Raw genomic sequence first — 20,984 nt, forward strand, 5'->3', positions numbered from 1 at the left:
ACCCAGAGGGATCGGGTAGAGAGGAAGGTAGGAGGGGGGATCGGGATGGGGAATACATGTAAATCCATGGCTGATTTCATGTCAATGTATGACAAAAACCACTACAATATTGTAAAGTAATTAGCCTCCAACTAATAAAAATAAATGGGGAAAAAAAGGCTAATTTGACAGAATATTTTTATGTGATCCAAATACACAGTATTTGCAAGAGCCATACTTTAGATTCAAGTAAGAGATTGGAAAAATACATACCAGGCAAAAAGTAACCAAAGGATAACTGGAGGTTTAGCGACACCTTTTTTTTCATTAAAATGCCCTTCTTTAACTCTTAACAACAGTTTTTTGCCTTTTAGCTTATTTTTTTCTAATATTAATCTATATTTAATACCATATTATTAAGCAATGATTACCAATTCCTGACCCAGAGATCGAACTTGAGTCTCCTGAATTGCAGACAGATTTTTTATCATCTGAGGTACCAGAGAATCCCAATTAATTGTTATGATAAATAGTAATTCAATAATATTAAATATATTAAATCACTTAACAAAAATGCAGTGTAATAACATTTATTGTACTGTTCATATATCTGATAAGGATCTAGTATTCAGAACATATAAAGAAATTTTATAACTTAACTATTAAAAGTCAAATAACCCAGTCAAAAATGGATGAAGCATTTGAATAGATATTTCTTCAAAGATGTAGAAATGGCCAGTAATCAGAGGAAGGCATTTTCAAAATTATTAGACATCAGGAAAACATAAATAATGCAAATCAAAACTACTACACTGAAATACCATTTTTAACCCACTAGGTTGGTTATAATAAGAAAGAGGACTAACTATTGATGAAATGGTGGAGAAATCAGACCTTTATACATTACTAATGGGAATGTAAGGTGAAGCAGCTGATTTACAAGTTTGACAGTTCCTCAATAAAGTTAAACATAAAGTTTAAAAAAAAAACTGAGGATAAGTTGGGATAATGGGCCAGACATTTCATTTAAAACGTGATTGCTATAATTTTTTTAAAAAGGATCTGGCGCTATAAATAAGGGTCTTATATGAAGATCATAAGCTACATCCCTCACTCCTTATTCAGCCTGAGTTGTTCCAGTTGTCCCGCTGGCTCCCTGCAGGTGCGCGGTGAGATGTATTAATGCCCCACGTATGCTCCTTCAGAATCGGCAATGTCACGTACTAACACGGCACCTCAGTAGCTCATCTGGCCTGCCCCCTACATAAAGCCTACAGTAAAAGCACTGCGTTCTAAGTATATTGTGACCTCTCAAAATTACTTGAAATTTTTTAAAGATTAAAATGGCAAGGTTTTTCAAAGTTTTATGGCGTGAAAAGCAAATTGTTTTAGTGTGAGATCACTCTGTCAACTAACAAGTGATGGTTTTATATTCTTGAAGATAATTAGGAACTGGTTTTCAACAGATTTTTTGAACTGTTTTATTGCAAATTATTTCCTTATTATGCTTGGGGTCCTTCTAAGAAAGTATTATTTTCAAAAAAAAAAAAAAAGAAAGAAAATATTATTTTCAGATATTAAGATGATCTAATTACCTGTTTGTTAATTCAAATATACTCAAATTTTTAAAATTCTTTTCCTGTCCTCTTGTACACATTTCCTTTTTCCATACTGTGCTTTCTTCCCCTACAGTGAATTTGTTGACTTGTTTATAGACTTCTCTTTACCTGAAACCATTTTATAATAAGATCACAAGCTTTTTTCCCCTCTGTAATTTAACCTCACTTCATAAACTTTCTTTTTATTTCTCCACATTCTTAGTCAGCTGGCCCCCACAATCCTTATTGATATATTCAAAGAGACAAGTTGTTTGTCCTTGTTTTCTTTTCTTAAGCATAGAGATTCCTTTATACTATAACCTCATAATAGTTTTTCTTAGTAATGTTATTGAATGTGTTCTGTGATGTACAGTTCTCCTTCACAGCCAGGGTTACTGATTGTCTCTGTGTGCAAGTGTAGGTAGGGCTTCCTCAGATCCTGAGTGAGTAAGGAAACCTTGGTCCTCGAGTAATATTTATTATGCTCCCACCTGGCATCAGGTGCTGCTTTAGGCAGTAGAGCTATTGTGATGAACAAAACCAAGGTTCCCTCTCACAGAGATTATATTCTAACGTGAAGACACAACAGATACTCACTGTCAGGGGAATTCTTATAATAAAAATAAAGCAGAATAAAAGAATAGAGAATGACAGGGTAAGAGGTGCTATTTTAAGTTGGGTTGTAAGGGAAAAATCTTCTGATGCAATGCTATGTGAGTAGACATTTGAACAAAGTAAGGGCATGAATGGACCATGAGCTTTTCTAAGAGAAGAGACACTGCCAAGGGAAGGACCTTGGTATCTTTGCCTAGCCCTCTGGACCTCAGGACTTCTCATCCTCCATTCAACCCCACCCCCAACTACCGTCTGGACTCCTGTAGTACCTGAAACCTCTAAGGGACCACTGTGTGGCACCTCTTACTCCAGCATTCTGATGAGGTTCCCCTGATGTTGGTGCCTGTTTGTATTTTGATCACTTCCTATTCAATCTATTGATGAGAGACAGCTCCCCACATATGTTTTTGGTAATGGCTCAACACAAAACACTGGACAGATAAGATAGCCAACTATTTATTAATTTCATAAACTCACTCCCAGAGGAGGAAGACACTGCATGCCACACAAGGCAACCTAGAGGTTGCCCTCAGAAGCAGTGAACAGCTGGGGCGATGGGAGGTAGGTTTTGTAGTATCAAGAGAGTAGAGTTCCCACAGGAGGGTGTGATTGTCTTGTTTGAATAATTCAGAGGCTAGAAGGGAACCAAAACCTGCTACTTAGGGATAGAGAGAGACTGTGCTTAGTCCCTCTGATGAGGATTTTTTGACCAGGGGACCTTGTCCACGGAGCAGAATGAGGAAGAGAACTTGTGGGTAGGCCATTCAGAACCATCCCAGTGTTACAGAATGTTGAGGCAGCACATAATATTGAGCTTGCTGTCTTATACCACAGTCTGAACCAAATTATTTGTTTCCCAGTGAGTACTATTTGTTTCCCATTGAGCAGAGTCACCAGAATTATCAGACTTCATAGCTTAAGATTGGAGCTTAGATATCTGAGGGTAACAAATAATAACTTAGTCAAAATAACAATATAATGTTTTAAATAAATTAGCATAGAAGATGATGACCACCCCCTCCCCCTTTTTTTTAAAGAACTTTAACTCTTTAGCAAGGAAGTTCTGTTGTTTTTTTTTCTTTAAAGCAAAATTTAAGGGTAGGAGAGCGCACAAAGTCCAGGAAGTTACTCTAGTGAGATATGACTGTCTATGCAGAGTATTCAGGAGGTAGGGAATAACCTTTTGCCATATTTTGTTATGAACAGATAGAGTATTCCAAGACCAGTTTGTTATTTTAACAGAGAAAACCAAATTCTGGTTTTGTATTAATAAGTATTTGACATTAATGGATTTACAAGCTTTCACTTTTTAATATTACAAGTAAATCCATCAAAACTGAGCCAGCTCTGGCAAAATTTTAACATTTCATTGCATATTTTTAGACTATTATTTGCAGTTATTGTTGTCCAGGGCAAATAAATTTCCCTTCCTACAAATCTACAGCTTTCAGTATCCAGATTTGTCCTCTTTTACACTATGGTACAACCGAGATACTTAACTTCAAGTACAGGACTAACCTTTTCCCATTAATAAACAAGAGCATGTGCCATTTGTTACCTTTGCATACATGGTTGTACTTCTTGTCACTATTGCTCTTAGTATAGTCTCAATCTCCATATTAAATTATTATTTAACCAAAGTAACTAACTCCTATTTCACAGAGAAGTTGAGAAATCGTCACATATAAGTGTTTTAACAAACCAGAAAAGCTCATGGATACACATAATACATATATCCTTTCCAGTACATTTAAAAGTTAAAAGTCATATATTTGTTAAAACTACACTTGGCTGGGGAGAAAGCAGTGGCAACCCACTCCAGTGCTCTTGCCTGGCGAATCCCATGGACAGAGGAGCCTGGTAGGCTGCAGTCCATGGGATCGCACAGAGTCGGACACAACTGAAGTGACTTAGCAGCAGCAGCACACTTGCTGAAGGCTTCCCACGTGGCACTAGAACCTGCCTGCCAATTCAGGAGACATAAGAGGTATGGGTTCGATCCCTGGGTTGGGAAGATCCCGTGAAGGAGGGCATGGCAACCCACTCCAGTATTCTTGATTGGAGAATCCCATGGACAGAGAAGCCTGGTGTGCCACAGCCCACGGGGTCACAAAGAGTCGGACGTGACTGAGCAACTGAGCATGCAGCACACACACTTGCTGACCAGTCGTTTCAGCATTCTATCTTGGGAATTATTCAAAGATGCAGAGATTATCCTTTAATGAATTTAATTATTAGTCCAAGGTCTTAAAGAAACTGTGTTTGACCTTAATATCCCACAGAATATAATTACTGATGATACAGGAGAGTTTGTCAGAATCATAATTTAAATTTACATTTCCTTAATCCTAAACATTATATGGAAGTAATACTAGTATATGGAAGATACTAGTAAATTAGTATCTTCAGGAGAAACCCCAATTTTATTATTTTTTCATTCACCTATGTTACACTCTACCATGATTAAGTCCAGATAAAGACAAATAGTTGTTTTTAAACCAGAATTGTAAATCAGTCTGATTTGTTCAAAGATTCACTTTGATTACTTAAATTGGATTCATGTATAAAAATATTCCTGTGAGAAGGGTTTTTTCCCTTAAAAGGCCACCACATTTAATATAGTGTAGCACTCCTTTAAAAGATTGAGAATTATATGTACATTTTATACATTTTTTAAGAGTATTAGGCAAATAAATGTGCACTGATGCAATTTTGCAGTCTCAGTGCAAAAATGCTGTAGATTTAAGCAGACTTAGTTAATCATAGGAAGCAAAGGTGGCTTATCTGGAGGACCCCCAGCAGGAGGGTGGAATGTCTTATCATTAACATCAGAAACAGCTGGGGAGCTGCCCTACACTTCTGGTGGGAATATGATTTGGTGCCGCCGCTCTGGAGAACAGTATGAAGGTTCCTTAAAGATCTAAACATAGAGCTGCCATGTGACCCTGCAATCCCACTCTTGGGCATATATTCCAGAGAAAAATGTAGTCTGAAAGAATGCATGCACCCCAGTGTGTGTAGCTGGAGGTTCTTAAAACACTGATTCTTGGGCCTAACCCGCAAGGTGTCTGTCAGTTGGCCTGGGTTGTGGACTGAGAAGTCACATTTCTCATGAGTCCCCATGTGGTGTTGATGGCGAGTGCCCAGGGATGAGACTCCAAGAACAAGTTTCCTAGGAAACATGAGGCCCCCTCCCTCCAGGCCCCACTTCCTCGGGCCCGAGGGACAGAGTCAGCTTCTGCCTGACCTCCCCGAAGTGTCTCTGCAGTAAGCAGAGCAGACAAACAAAGAAAATAACAAGAAGTACTCTACATTCACTTTTTTAACTTCTTGAGGATTGTTATGTTCCTTTATATTAGATTTTTGTAATCTTATTAGTATCTATAACTCAATAAAAACAGAACTCTTTCGTTTTAAGAAATTTATATCTTAATTTGTTAATACCCTTCCTAGAAAAAGGACAATCTTTCAAACTCATGCAAAGAAGGGTCAAGACTCTTTCGCTTATAGACACACACAGAGGCCTCAGCTTCAGGTCTACAGCTTCAGCTGCAGGTTAAAGGACGCGCTAAATTCATACGCTAACTGATCTGGATCTCAAAGGGCTTTTCTTCTTTCCAGTAAAAGCAGGACTTATTCTTCTACAATCAGAAGACTGTTGTACCAGATTATTTGCCTTGTCGTACCCAAAAGAAACTAGATCCCCATCCTCCTATTATGGGGAGTAACACACTGGCTGTGTGCAAACCAGAATCAGAACCAAACATAGCCAAGAACCAGAAATAAAAGTGAAAATAAAATTCAGAAAAGCAGAAACAGTAGAAAAACAGAAGGTTCAGTACTTTGGCCACCTAATGTGAAGAGCCAACTCATTGAGAAAAACCCTGATGCTGGGTAAGATTGAGGGCAGGAGGAGAAGGGGGCGACAGAGGACGAGATGGTTGGATGGCATCACTGACTCAATGGACATGAGTTTGAGTAAACTCCAGGAGATGGTGAAGGACAAGGAAGCCTGGCGTGCTATGTCTGTGGGGTTGCAAAGAGTCAGACACAACTTAGTAACTGAACAACAACAACAACTGGAGATAAAGTTCTGTTGCCTCTGAGTATTCACTCTAGAAGCCAAAACAAACACAAAAACTGGTGCCTTGGAGGTGCACTCTTTAATTGGATCAAGAAGGTATATCCGCTTGAACAGCTCGGTATAATTCCAAAACTATCAAAGCATAATTTTCAGAACAAGACTCTCAATAAAATACAGTGAGTGCATGTCAACATTTAACACCTTTTTGAGGGAACCAGAGTGATGGTAAAGCCACTGTCTTGACACTGTTTATCACAGGAGGCACAAACTCAAATATTCAAAGAGGCCAAGCCAGTCGTGTAAGTAAGGGAAGCAGACATCTACAGCATCACCTGGAGAAAGGTAGGCAGGTTATAGCTGAAAGAATAGACCTTGTCTGCAGGCAGCTGTTGATCATCTTCAGCTGATTGTTGCCTTGTGGGAATCAGGCTTAGTGTTGCTCAGCCCTATTTTCAGTATTTTTTCCACAGTAGCTATTAATCTGGATTTTAATAATGAATCTTCCAGTATTAAAGTGTTGACAACTAATTCAGTATTTTTAAAACACTGTATGAGCCAAACAAAACATTTCTTCAGGCTGGACATGGGCCTAAGAGCCATCAGTTTGTAGCTTCTACAGTAGATGTTAGTTACATAACATTACAGCAGAGGAAGAGTTCAATCACAAGTTAATGTCTTATGTGAAAGAAAAGTTTTAAAAGATTTTTTTAAAAAGATTCACTTTCACTTTTCTCACAGGAGTGAAAAAAAAAACCTGATGTGATAGTGTTTTGTCAGCTAGCAATTCAGTGCCTCCCACATACATAAACATATGCATTTCCATATTAATTTCTATTTTTTGTTCATTTAAAATATGTTCACTTTCTGGAGATCTGTATCAAAGCAGTATGAATATTCTTAACGTTACTGAACTATAAGTTTAAAAATGGGTAATATGGAAATTTTTATATTAGGTCTTTTTTACCACAATAATATATGTGTGTGTGTGTGTGTGTGTATAAAAAACTGAAAATATATTGAGTTTTAGTCACAATGAAATTATTCATTTTAAATTGTTCTTATAGGGTAGTGTATTGAATGTAACATATACAAGGTTTACACAGACGTTGTATAGTAAGTGGGCTTCTTCAGTGACTCAGATGGTAAAGAATCTGCTGATAACACAGGAGATCCAGATTCAATCCCTAGGTCAGGAAAATCTCCTGGAGAAGGGAATGGCAACCCACTCCAGTATTCTTCCCTGGAGAACTCTATAGACAGAGGAGCCTGGTGGGCTACAGTCCATGGGGTCACAAAGAGTCGGACACAACTTAGTGACCAACACTAAGTAGGTAACAGGACAAGCCTAGAGACAAGGAGATAATTTGAAAGTCTGCTATGGCCTTGTCAAAAGACCATGAAAACTTTTTTAGGGAACTAAATTTAGTAATGGGAATGGTATTCAGTTTGGAGACATTTCAGAAGCCAAATTGGAGAAGTTGGTGAAAAACTGAACATAGTGCTTGAGGAAAGAATGAAAAAGATTAAGGTTTCTTTCTTGGTAACTGAGTGTGCCAATCCTTAAGAGAGGAAACAAAACAAATTCAGAGAAAATTAGTTCAGTTCTAGACAAGGCATGGGATTTCAGGACTTGAAGAAGCCTAGAGGTTACCTAGTACAACCATCTCATTTTGCAGATGTGAAAGTCTAATATTAAGTGATGTTTTCTATATCACAGTTTAAGTCAGAAGCCAGACTTAATTACAAGTTTCTAGACTCAAAGTCCGTCTTCTCTCAGTATGCCAGAACATCTGTTCTGTGACACATGGTTCATTCAGTTCAGAGAGGAATTTGTGATGTGTAGTAACCTTCAAGCTGTTGCCATATGTTAGTTAAGAAGGCCTTAGATTTCTTCAAGACACTGGATACCAGACCCTTTACCTTGCTCGATAAACTACAAGTATGTCTCTTCTCCTACTCATAGCCTTGTCTTTGTTTTAAGCTGCTTGCAGGACCCATATGGAGAAGGCAATGGCAACCCACGCCAGTACTCTCGCCTGGAAAATCCCATGGACGGAGGTGCCTGGTAGGCTGTAGTCCATGGGATCGCTACCAGTTGGACACAACTGAGTGACTTCACTTTCACTTTCCCTTTCATGCATTGGAGAAGGAAATGGCAATCCACTCCAATGTTGTTGCCTGGAGAATCCCAGGGACAGGGGGGCCTGGTGGGCTGCCGTCTATGGGGTCGCACAGAGTTGGACATGACTGAAGCGACTTAGCAGCAGCAGCAGCAGCCGCAGCAGTAGGACCTGTAAATAAAAATGGTTTGAAGATATTTGTAATTTCAAGCCTGGGAGTTCAAAAGAAAGGTGGGGGCTGCAGATTGGAGATTTAGAAGTCAAGGACCATTCCTTGAAACATTCCAGGAAATAATGGGTCTATATGTAGCATTCTAAAGAGTTTGGACTCTATCCTGTTAGAAGTTCTCAAACTCAGCTGTATGTAAGAATTGATGGATCTGGGGAAGGCTGATGATCTTTACTTTTAAAAAGTTCCAGAGGTTTCATGTGCACAGCTCTGAGAAGCTGTTAAAGGATTTGACACAATTGAATATGCTTTTTAAAAACATAATTCCAACTTCAGCTTCTGGGGAGAAACTTGTAGTAGTCCAGGCAAGAGATACCTTTTAGCCACTACATAATATTTTGTTAATTTTACATAATTCTCCTATTTTGTAATGCTTATGTTTCTAGGGAGTATGTGTGTGTATGTGTAAAAATTTGCTGCTATCCCCCCAAAGTGCATCTTTTTTGTTTCTTTGTTATTCTCTTGAATTACTTCACAGGGACAGATTCCCAAGTGTAATTCTGTTGAACTGAAGGAAGTGAGTAGTTTTGGCTCCTGATTATGTGTTGCCATAATGGTTACCATCAGTTGACAGAGTTACTCTCCATATGATGTGTCAATATGACCTCTAGAATCATTTTATAAGGTTCAGGGAAAAGAAGAATGACTGGAATTTTTATTAGAGTAATTTTATTTTGAAAATAACAATAAATTATCATGACAATGTTTGTTCATGTTTATGCTATTTAACCTGATTTTGTCTTTAACAGATCGATGAACTCCCAGAGGGAGCTGTGAAGCCTCCAGCCAATAAGTACCCTATCTTCTTTTTTGGCACCCATGAAACGTAAGTCAACAAAGCAACATAAATTTTCAACAGTTCTGATTTGATTCTGCTAGATGACATATGTTGTTAAAAATCACTTCATATTATTTTATATGCTCTTAAAATCATTATAACCAATTATATGAAATTACAAAGGTAATGTATCTTTTCTTAATGTCAAGATTTTTCATTTATTTTGAATATCATTTATTTCTGCTTAAATGTTGGGCATGACCCAGAAGTTTCCTTTAGGATACTTTTCAGCCCTAGGGTGGTTTCCTTACCATTTCCAGTCATTTCTTTTGTAGCTCTTGTATATTTCCCTGCTAGAGTTATATCTTCCATTCACATTTCACAGTCTCGCAGGCCTCTTTACAGTTTGTCAGTCTCTGAAGGAAACGTACCACCTTTGTAAGTTTTTATAATTCTGTTGGTCACTGAATACAGGTTAAACTGTTGAATAAAGGACACTGAAAATACATTGTCTCAAATAATATAGGAGTTTACTATTCTTTTTTGGAAACAACCCAGAGAGAGGCAGATAGATCAAGGTGGGTAGTCAGCTCTGTTCCAGGAACCCAGGTTTCTTTTGTCGTGTTGTTCTGCCATTCCATGGGGGTATTGGTCTTGTCTGCTTATTTTGAAAAAAGAACGAAAAATAAAAAACTGGCTCAGCAGCGCTCATGCATCTTCCAGATAGAGGGAAGGCAGAGAGAGAAGAAATAAGGAAATGACAGGGAAATTGAATATGTCACTTATACTTGTGTTTATTCCAGTGGCAAGAACTTGGTCAGTTATAAGGCTATATCAACCTGTAAGGAAGCTGGAAACATAGTCTCTAGCCAGGCAGTCCTGTTGGGAAACAAATTGGGAGGAGTAGTCCATTAAAAGGAAGAAGATGGTCATGGGTACTAGGGAACAGTAGGCAACCTTACACACTGAGAATACATATGGTTGTTTACAAGGACACGAGTAGGAGTTGCAGATGGGAGCAAAAGCTAAAAACTATGATGAAATCTTGTAAGTCTTCAAAGTCAGGGTTGTCCCCTATGTTCATGTGAATGTTAGCAGAGGCAGTCGTCAACTTCTCCTTACTTTGCTGTCCCTAGCATCCTCACATCTTCCTTATTCTCCTACTGAGAATTAGCCAGGAGAAGGCCCTTTAAGACATAGTTCTTGCTTGTCTTCATCTGAGAAACATGTTTCTTTCAAGAAGTTAGTTTTTTTTTTCTTTGTTTTGTTTTTATCTAATAGATACTTGTGGACAATGCAACTTAACCTGTTTTTCTCCTTGAAGAGGTTGCTAGAGGCTTAGAAATAAATGTTTTACCAAAGTAATAAGTGCTCAGGGCTTTGTGATACCTGTTTTTGTATTTCCCTGATTCCTGTCTCTGTTTTGTGTCTATGCATTATTTTGCTTTTCCTTTAGGACTTAATTCTAAGTGATCTGATTGTATATCTAGAACAAGGCAGAATTTAATAAACAAGATTATCACATTCCCACCATATACACGAAAGTCACCCATTTACCCATATTATGTGATGACTTTGATTCACTCAGTAAACATTTTCTGGGTATTCTTTGACGCGCTGGAAATAAAAGTTGCCCTTTAAGAGCTTGCCACCTGGTATATTGCTAATAAATGTAACAGAATCATTCCAGGGAACAGTATGAAGGATTTTATGGAGCATTTTCTTCTAGCATCCTTAATATAAGTCAGTGGCATAATTCCAAGTCTCAATTCAGTAAAAGCACTTCTACCAAGGAGCAGTGTGTTATAGTCCATTTGTGAGTTTTCTGCTGGTTTGATCATCTAGGAGTAGATTTTAAAACATCTAGAGGACAGTGAACTTCAGAAAAATTGTTACAAGATTGTTTCAGCTGATCATTTACTAGATATTGGGTGTCCTTGAACCTGAGATTATATGGCCTGGCAAGTGCCTAACATTCAGTCTCTGAAGGCAGAGACTATGTGACTGTCGCTGAGCCTGTGTACACAGTGCCATGCATAGTGCCTGGCTCACGGCAGATGTTTTCAAAAACAGCCATTGAATGAGTTAAAACTGATTCAATGAAATAAATGCAATGGGGGGAAAGTATGCGAAAACTGAGGGATTTAACAAGAAAACTATCAGCAGGAACCCCCCAGGCAGAGCCAGAATTCTCGGAACATGGCTTTGAATCTGTTGCTCAGACAGATAGGAGATTGGAGCCCACGTTTCTTCTGCTACATATAACTCTACCCCTGTAGTTTTAGTCTGGACAATTCTTAAAGCAGCCTTTGCCAGAAAAAAAATAAATAACATTCTTAGAGCATATTACTTTGAACAGTTTTATTTTCTGGTCTACCCTTTAAAATTTATAAAACATACAGCAAAGTTAACCAATTGAAAGGAGATTTGATTTGTGGAATTATCTGTAAACCAGAAAAACCCGAGATCATCTATCAAAAATAAGAATTTGCTTTAGAATAGCTCATTCAATCAATGTCCCTCTTTCTGGCAATAGCTCACATGGCCAGTTGAATCATTAACCCTGGCTCCTGTGGCATAAAGTACAGACAAGCTCTGGTTAGCATCAATATCTGACATGAACCTCAGGCAGCTTAGCCCACAGTTAATTCCTGTACCTAGAGTCAAGGACGACTGGAGAAAGGTCAAAAGCTGTAGTCTAATAATTCATGTCAAATTGCTCTACAAGTGAAATCACCAGACCCAAAGTCACATGTCCTTCTCATGCTCAGTTTGATTAAAATGTCCAGTAACCTAATAAACTATCTCTGGATGCAGTGAAATGCAGTCATGCTGAACAGTTAAAGTTGAACAACCAAAGAAGATGTGGTGATTGGAGTCAGAAAGCATGTTTGGGTAATTTTATCAACTTGAATTCTTGATCAGCTGGGCAGTGTAAGGAAGGGACCAGTACTAAGATCCAGTCGGAAAATGGAATTTATAAAATCAACAGTAAACTGTTAACCCATTATCTCAAAGTTTTCAATATCACTTCTGCTGATAAGTTCCAAATACACATCTCTAGCACAGACGTTTTCCTTGAATTCCACATCACCTGCCCAGTTGCCTACTTGACATCTTCACTGGGATGTCTAACTAGGGTTTTCAGATTTAACATCCAGAACTGAACATGTCACCTTTAAATCTTGTTCTCTCAAAAAATCTTGGCATTTCAGTATATTAAGTTCATTTTTCTAATTTCTCAGTCTGTATCCTTGGCAGGCGTGCGTGCATGCTCAGTCATGTCCGACTCTTTTCGAGCCCATGGACTGTAGCTCGCCATGCTCCTTTGTCCATGAGATTTCCCAGGCAGGAATACTGGAGTGGGTTGCCATTTCCTTCACCAGGAGATCTTCCCGACCCAGAGATTGACCCTGCATCACCTGCATTGGCAGGTGAATTCTTTACCACTGAGCCACCTGGGAAGCCCACATCACTGGAGATAGACTCAGTTCCACCCTCTCACGTGCCATATGCGACTCACCAACAAATCACCGTGGCTCTTTCTGGAGAGTGAATTCAGAATCCAGCCACCTCTCACCAACACCCTGGTCCTAGTCACCATTGTTACTACAGTAGCCTCTAATTAGTCTCTCCACTTCTGCCCTAGTACCTAGACCTTCAGTGTGTTTTCAGCACAGCCAGAATGACCCTTTTAAAACATAAATTGTCACACTCAGAACCGTTAATGGCTTCCCATCTGAGTCAAAGCCTTTGTAGTGGCCTCAGCCCCAACACAATTGTGCTTCCATCCTGGTACCTTTCTGACCTCGTCTCACAACTCTCTCTTCACTCATTTCACTCTAGACACACTAGGCATTCTTCCACCTCAGGGCCTTTTGTACTTGCTCTTCCTTCAACTTGCTCTCCTCTTCCCCAAGTAACCACATGGGTCCCTTCTTCACCCTCTTCAGTTCTTGAATGTTCCCTTTTCAGTGAGGCATTCCCTCTTGATCTGTATTTGTAAAACTGTTAAAATCTACCCCAGTCCTTACTCTGCTTCATCTATAAATTTATTTATTTTTAGCACGTGGTATATTTCATTATCTTTTCTATTGTCTAGACTCCTACCCTTGCTACTAGAATGTATGCTCTATGAGGGCAGAGATGTTCATCTTTTTGTTCCCTGAAGAATGTCCAGCACCTCTGGAACAGCTGACACTTTAAAGATGTTCAGTAAAATGTGAATAAATGAGTCTCAGTTTGAAATGCATCTCAGCCAGGCTGTGGGCCCCACCGTGTCATCTGCCAGATTAATGTCATAGACAGTAATGCTGAAGACTTTGGTTTAAATGCTTGGATCTCTAGGCCAGCCTCAGGATTTATTCTCATTTTCTTTTCATAATTATGACTAATTTAGGATTAGGTTTAAATTGGATGATTCTATCTGCTTTACCACTTCTAATTTTTTTCTTGTCTAATGCCTCATTAAACACTAATGATTTTTTAATTTATAGAAATAATAATAAATATACTAATGTGTCATATAGAGTTAGAATCATTTTTTACTCCAGTGTTTATGTTTTTGCTGTATGTCTTAACAAACCCCTTATCTATGCATATATAAGTCTTAGTAAGTCTTAGTGAGTGGGCAAAGTAGACATCCTTAAAACTACTTGTTTAACTAAAAATCAATTTCAAAACAAAAAAGAAATTAGTAATTTAAAATCAAAGCAACACAATCAGTGTTGCTGGCCTGTATACGTCGCTGTCCATTTTTTTCTATCTTGAATTATGTGTGCAAAACATCTTACGATATGTGCCTAACTCAGAGGGTTTATACATACTTATAATTTATATACTAAGATATGCTCTGACATGTGAGTTGATATTAAAAATACCTTACATTTGAAGGTCAGATGTCAAATCTCTTTCTTATGTGTCTCTGCAGTGCTTTTCTAGGTCCCAAAGACCTCTTCCCTTATAAGGAATACAAAGACAAGTTTGGAAAATCAAACAAACGGAAAGGATTTAATGAAGGATTGTGGGAAATAGAAAATAACCCAGGAGTAAAGTTTACTGGATACCAGGTAACAATTTACTTCATTATCACTTGCTGTATGTCATTTTTAAATTTTAACTCTTTTTTGGATCTTTTCTGTGCGTCCTTCATATTAACAGTTACCCACCACCCATCTGAAGTCAGAACTCTTCCCTGCTCCAGTCGCACTTCGGATTAAATGTTCAGGGATACCTTGCTCTGTTGCACTTCACAGATAGTGCATTTTTCACAAATCAAAGGTTTGTGGCAACCCTGCATTGAGCAAGTCTGTTGACCTTGTTTTTCTACCAGCACTTGCTCACCTTGTGTCTTGGCATCATATTTTGGTAATTCTCTCAGTATTTCAAACTTTTTCATTATTCTTCTATTTGTTAATAGTATCCAGTGATCTTTGAGATTACCATTATAATTGTTTTGGGGTGCCACAAACCCCACCCATATAAGACGATGAACTTAATTGATGTGTGTGTGTTCATGTTGTGTGTGTTCTGAGTGCTTCACTGATCAACTGTTCCCCTGTCTCCCTCCCTCTCCTCGAGCCTCTCTGTGAGACACAATATTGAAGTTAGGCCAGTTAATGACCCTGCAGTGGCATCTCAGTATTCAGGTGAAAGGAAGAGTCAAGTCTCTCACTTTTAGTCTAGAAATGATTCAGCTTAGAGACTAAGGAAGTTATGTGGAAAACTGACATGGGCCTAAAGCTAGGCCTCTTGGAGCCAAATAGTTAGCCAAGTCGTGAATGCAAAGGAAATGTTTTTGGAAGAAATTAAGAGTACCACTCTGGTGAATGTGTGAATAATAAGAAAATGAAACAGCCTTGTTGCTGCTATGGAAAAGGTTTGAGTGGTCTGACTTGAAGATCAAACCAGTCACAAGATTCCCTTCAGCCAGAGCCTAATTCAGAGCAAGGCCTAACTCTTCAATTCTGTGAAGGCTGAGAGGGTTGAGGAGGCTGTAGATGAAAAGTGTGAAGCTAGCAGAGGTTGGTGCCAGAGGCTTAAGGAAAAAGCTGTTTCTATAACATAAAAGTGCAAAGTGAAGCAGCAAGAGCTGATATAGAAGCTACAGCAGGTGATCCAGAAGCTCTGACTAAGGTGCTTCATGAAGGTGGCTCTACACTAAACAACAGATTTTTCAGTGTAAATGACACAGCCTTCTATTGGAAGATGCCCCCTAGGACATTCTTAGCTAGAGAGGAAACTTCTGCTGCTGACTTAGCTTCAAAAGATAGCCTGACTCTTGTTAGAGGCTAATTCAGTTGGTGGCTTTAAGTTGAAGCCAGTGCTCATTGACCATTCTGGAAATCCTAGAGTCTTTAAAGATTGTGCTGAATCTACTCTGCCTGTATTTTATAAATTGAACACTGATACCTAGATGACAGCACAGTGTACTGAACCACATGGTTTACTGAATATTTTTAAGGCCACTCTTGAGAACTACTGCTCAGAAAAAAGATTCCTTTGAAAATATTCCTGCCTATTGACAGTGCATCAGGCCACCCACAAGCTCTGACAGAGGTGTACCATGAGATTAGTGTTGTTTTCCTGCCTGCTAACACCACATCCATCTGCAGTCCATGGATCAAGGAGGAATTTAGACTTTTAAGTCTTATTTAAGAAATACATCTTATAAGGCTATAGTAGCCATAGTTGATGACTCCTCTGACAGATATGGGGAAAAGTTGGTTGAAAACCTTCTAGAAAGGATTCACCATTCTAAATGCCATTAACAATATTTATGATTCAAAGGAAGAGGTCAGAATATCAACATTAGAGGAATTTGAAAGAAGTGGATTCCAACCCTCATGGATGACTTGGAGGGCTTCAAGACTTCAGTGGAGGGAGTAACTGCAGATGTGGTGGAAATGGAAAGAGAATTAAGAGTTAGAAGCAGAGCTTGAAGATATAATTTCACTGTTGCAGTCTGCTGTTAAAACTTGAATGGATAAGAAATTGCTTCTTACGGATGAACAAAGAGTGTCGTTTCTTGAGATGAAAGCTATTGCTGGTAAAGATGTTTTGAAGGTTGATACGACAACAAAGGATTCAGAATATTACATAAACTTAGTTAATAGAGCAGTGACGAGGTTTGAGAGGATTGACTCCAGTTTTGAAAAAAAATTCTGTGATGGCTAACATGTTGTCCAACTGCATTGTCTGCTACAGAGAACTCATTCGTAAAAGGCAGAGTCAGCTGATACTGCAGATGTTGTTGTTGTCTTACTTTAAGTTGCCACAGCCACCCCAACCTTTAGCAACCACCACCCTGATCAGTCAGTAGCCATCTACGTGACTGACCCTCCATCAGCGAAAAGGTTAGGGCCCACTGAAGGCTTAGATGGTGATTAGCATTTTTGAGCAGTAAAATATCTTTAAGGTATATACATAGTTTTTTTAGACATAATGCTACTATAAACTTAATAGACTAGGGTATGGTATAAGCATAATTTTTATTTGCATTGGGGAACCAAAAAATTCATGTGACTTGCCTTATTGTGATATTTGCTTTATTGTGGTGGTCTGGAACTGAACCTACAATATCTCCCAGGTATGCCTGTAATTCTGTTACTCTAAGAGGGTTCATGTCAAGTAGTTACTGGAAAACTGAAGTTGATAGCCCTTTATTTTGAAAATCTAGAGTAAGTTGAACTTTTTCTAATTAAAATAGAAAGGTTCTTTTTGCAGCCCATGGTCTTTGCTATTTTTCAAAGTGTAATTAGCTAATATTTTATTTTTTTCTTAGGCAATTCAGCAACAGAGCTCTTCAGAAACCGAGGGAGAAGGTGGGAATACCGCTGACGCAAGCAGTGAGGAAGAAGGCGACAGAGTAGAGGAAGATGGAAAAGGCAAAAGAAAGAGTGAAAAAGCAGGCTCAAAGCGGAAAAAGTCATACACTTCAAAGGTTACCGAGAAACCTTTCCCCTTGTTAATACACATAGAAATATATCAACTCTTTTGAGCCTCTTTCTTTAGAGACTAATACATCTGAAGGGAATAGGCAGGTAATATTAGACGTGAGGGTAACTGCTATGAACTCCCATAAGGGCTATTTGGCCCTAAAATACCACCTTCTCAGTTGAAGGAGGACTGTTCTTCAATCAAGGATATAAGAGTAGGTATCCCTCTGATAACAATCCCCAGCTCAGCTCTGAAGAATTTAAGAATGTAGGAGACTTCAGTACAATTTAGGACTATGTCTGTTACTGTTGATGGAAGCGTAAAGATAGACTCAGACTCTTGTCTCTTTTCTTTAAAGACTGTACTTTGACTCTTTATTTTTTCAGTCCTATTTCCTGATCACCTGCTCTATGTCAGACACTGTACTAGGTAGATACTAGTGAGCAAATCCAACTCCAGTCCTACCCTCCTATAACTTAACATCCAGTGGATTAGGGGTGGAAACACAGAGTAAAAACCAATAATGAATGTAAATTCTGGAAGGGCTGTGAAGGAAATGAATGGGAGCAGGGAATGACAAAGTACATCTATTGAGATAGAGTGGCCAGGCCTTTCTGAAAAGATGAAGTTTATGCTGAGACCTGAAAGAGTCTGGAAGGAAGAGCTGTGTATGGCAGAGCTCTACAGGTGGGGAGCGTTTGACCTGTTCCTGAATTGCAACAAGGCAGGCATCAGGATCAGGAGGGAGAAACCAGCAGAGACTAAACAATGGAGACTGGAAGGCCATGCTGACAGCTTACTGACCAGAGATGTATTAAATATGTCTTTGGTTACCTGAACAGTATTGACCAGAGACGTTTCAGTATTCACGTACATAACAAACCACTGGCCACAGGCATAGTTTCTGCCTATGGTCAATAATGTGTTAAGGAGTTTGAATTTTTTTCCAAATGTAACAATAATTTGTTGGAGATATGACATGATCCTTGATTTACAAATCAGAAGTTTAGGTTTTTCATACAGTAATTCACAAATTCTGTTGAAAAAACTGATATTGTGGAAGTTGTTCACCTTATAGAAACTTTAAGCAGAATAAATGGATCTTTGAAGATAAAGATTGGTACAAGTTTTGCTGTAATGGGTCTGTCACAAAGGTGAATCCTTAGAGAAATTACTTCCATTTAGATTGTGGTATTTAGTGATTGCATATACTTAGGAAACTCCTTAAAAACAAGTAATCATGGGTTTATTAAACTGTCAGCCTTTTATTTTACAGTCTATAAAACCCACCCAACTGGCATACAGGTACAATTGTATGAATGCATATTACTTCCTGTACACCTCATGAAGAACATAGTATCTGCCTTAAATGAGGATAAAGTTTGCAAATGACAGCAAAATAGTTAGAAAAATAACCCCTGTGGAAGACTGGATCTCCCACAGGGATTATTTTTTAAGCTGAATTTCTTTTAGCATTTTGGACTTCACTTAAAACACCCAACTGAATTAATTTTATTTAATTCATGATCGTCTGCTAAGCTTCTATGAAATGTGTTGTGCTACCCTAAATTATCTAAGCTTTCTAAGGTAGCTGAGATATTTAATAGTGTGTATATGTGACTTTTAAACATCCTTATTTTATTTCTCTTGTGAAAACCAGAAGTAACGAAACTCCTGTCTGGGGTGGACTTATAGTATAAAGCAGTGAAGAGGGAAAGGCATACTATACTTACTAAGGCTTATCTATTTAAATTAAAGAATCATTCCCTTTGCTTCCTTTACTGTCACAACTTTTGTGATCACTTGAGAACCATGATTTATTTTCAGTATCAACTGAATAAGCTAGCACAATGGTTCTCAAACTTTCACATGCACCAGAATCACCTTGGAATGGGGTTGTTAAAATATATATTGCCCAGTGCCACCCCACCCCAAAATTTCTATTTTAGTTGGTCTAGAGTGGGACCTTAAATATCCGTGAGCTGAGGTTGCCAACCTGGGAACCACGTACCTGGGGTAACCTCACTGCTCTCTTTGGCTTTCCAAATGTTTCGTTTTTGTTGTGTGTGGTGATTTTTTTCCCCTACATCTGTTTATTAAAGTTGAATGATTTTCCTTTGTCACTGAAAACCAGTGGCTCACAAACTTTTCTGACTGCATCCAAGTTAGGTTGAGGGAAGAGTCCCACATCCCCCTACCTCACCCAATTCTGTTTTTCTATGGGAAAAAAGTTCAGTAACCATAATGAAAAGCCATAGTAGAAGCACACTTGAGGGAGGAGATATATATATATATATACATGTATATGTCACTTGAGCATTAAGTGTATGTATGATTCATATTGGAGCCATAACAGATACTGGAAAATTATTAGCAGAACATACTTTGCATAGAAGTTATTTACTGTAAAAAGGAGAGCTAATGGACAGGGAGGCCTGGCATGCTGCAATTCATGGGGTCGCAAAGAGTCGAACACGACTGAGCGACTGAACTGAACTGAACTGAACGGAATCAAGAGAACCTCACAACAGACTGAACTGATGCTGATAGTAAACCATTAGCAATCTTAGTTAAAAACCAAAGACAGCAATGGCTGGGTACACAAGCAGTTTAAGACCACGTTGATGAAACTAGTAAAGGGTGGGTCCTTCCCCAAAACTCTAGGGATTGCGAGGATCTGCATATGCCCAGTGAGAGCTTCCTAAGGTTACAACATATAGCCTGGCAGCCAGATTTCTCAGTGGAATACTGAATGTGACTCATTAGCAAAACTGAAGTAACACCCTATTTCTAGTCTTAAAAAATTATGAAAACCTGAAAAATTATAAAACTTGAAAAATCACTTACAGTGTTACTCGTCTGTATCCTTTGTAGGCACTGTAAATTTTAGGGTGTTGTGCCTTATTTTCCGTAAGAATTGCAAGTCAGGAAGTGTTATTTGAGGATTGCTATGTAAAGCAATTACTCCATTTTGATAATTATACTGTATTTACTAGGAGAACAAAAGTATTTCACCTTTTATATCGTCACACTTGATTTAAACTTAAACTCTAGGCACTCCACATTCAGATTATTAAATCTCTGCTTTCCTTCTATGTAAAAAAGTAAAAACAGTCATTTTAAAGGGACATTTGAGGCTTGGTTGGTCATTTCAATTAAGTAAAATAGAAGCAATGTAATTATAGATTCTGTCACATAGATAAAAGGTATTTTCTCTTTAAAAGTTGCATTTTAAAATACAGATTGTCTGAGGAAGCTCAAACTTGCTAACTTCATTTTTGTTAAGACCAAAAGTGACTTGGCTTAATGAGTTTTCTTAGCTGTTATTTGCCATGTGCTTAAAGATTCATAAAATTTTTCAGAAAGGAAGTGTAAGTAAAGTGCTACATTTTATTTTCTTAAAAGTGCACAGTAGGGCCAGCTTTTGATCATTTTAATGTTTTCTGCAAAGGAGCTCTGGCTGTGAACTCTAATTGTTTTCATCCTCACTGCAGAGTTCATCTTGGTTTCAGAAGCAAGATGATAAAAGAGGAGCTGGTTCACCAGTATGGCCTTGAGTTCTTAAATAATTCTCCAAAATTTAAAAAATTAAATTCAGATCACATGGTGATGTACAAGTTTTGCCAAGATCATGCCATATATG

The 20,984-nt window shown here is 38.3% G+C and overlaps 1 protein-coding gene across 1 annotated transcript in view; it reads left to right on the forward strand.

Moving 5' to 3' along the window:
* HDGFL3 (HDGF like 3) overlaps positions 1 to 20,984 on the forward strand; it is a 75,206-nt gene that overhangs the window by 40,488 nt on the left and 13,734 nt on the right. The window contains exons 2-4 of the mRNA XM_065906177.1: positions 9,375 to 9,451; positions 14,334 to 14,472; positions 17,187 to 17,345. Of these exons, the coding sequence (XP_065762249.1) occupies positions 9,375 to 9,451; positions 14,334 to 14,472; positions 17,187 to 17,345 (375 nt within the window). The remainder of the gene's footprint in view (positions 1 to 9,374; positions 9,452 to 14,333; positions 14,473 to 17,186; positions 17,346 to 20,984) is intronic.

The sequence above is a fragment of the Muntiacus reevesi genome, chromosome 15 (assembly GCF_963930625.1).
Source record: "Muntiacus reevesi chromosome 15, mMunRee1.1, whole genome shotgun sequence".
In the NCBI taxonomy this organism is placed as follows: domain Eukaryota; kingdom Metazoa; phylum Chordata; class Mammalia; order Artiodactyla; family Cervidae; genus Muntiacus; species Muntiacus reevesi.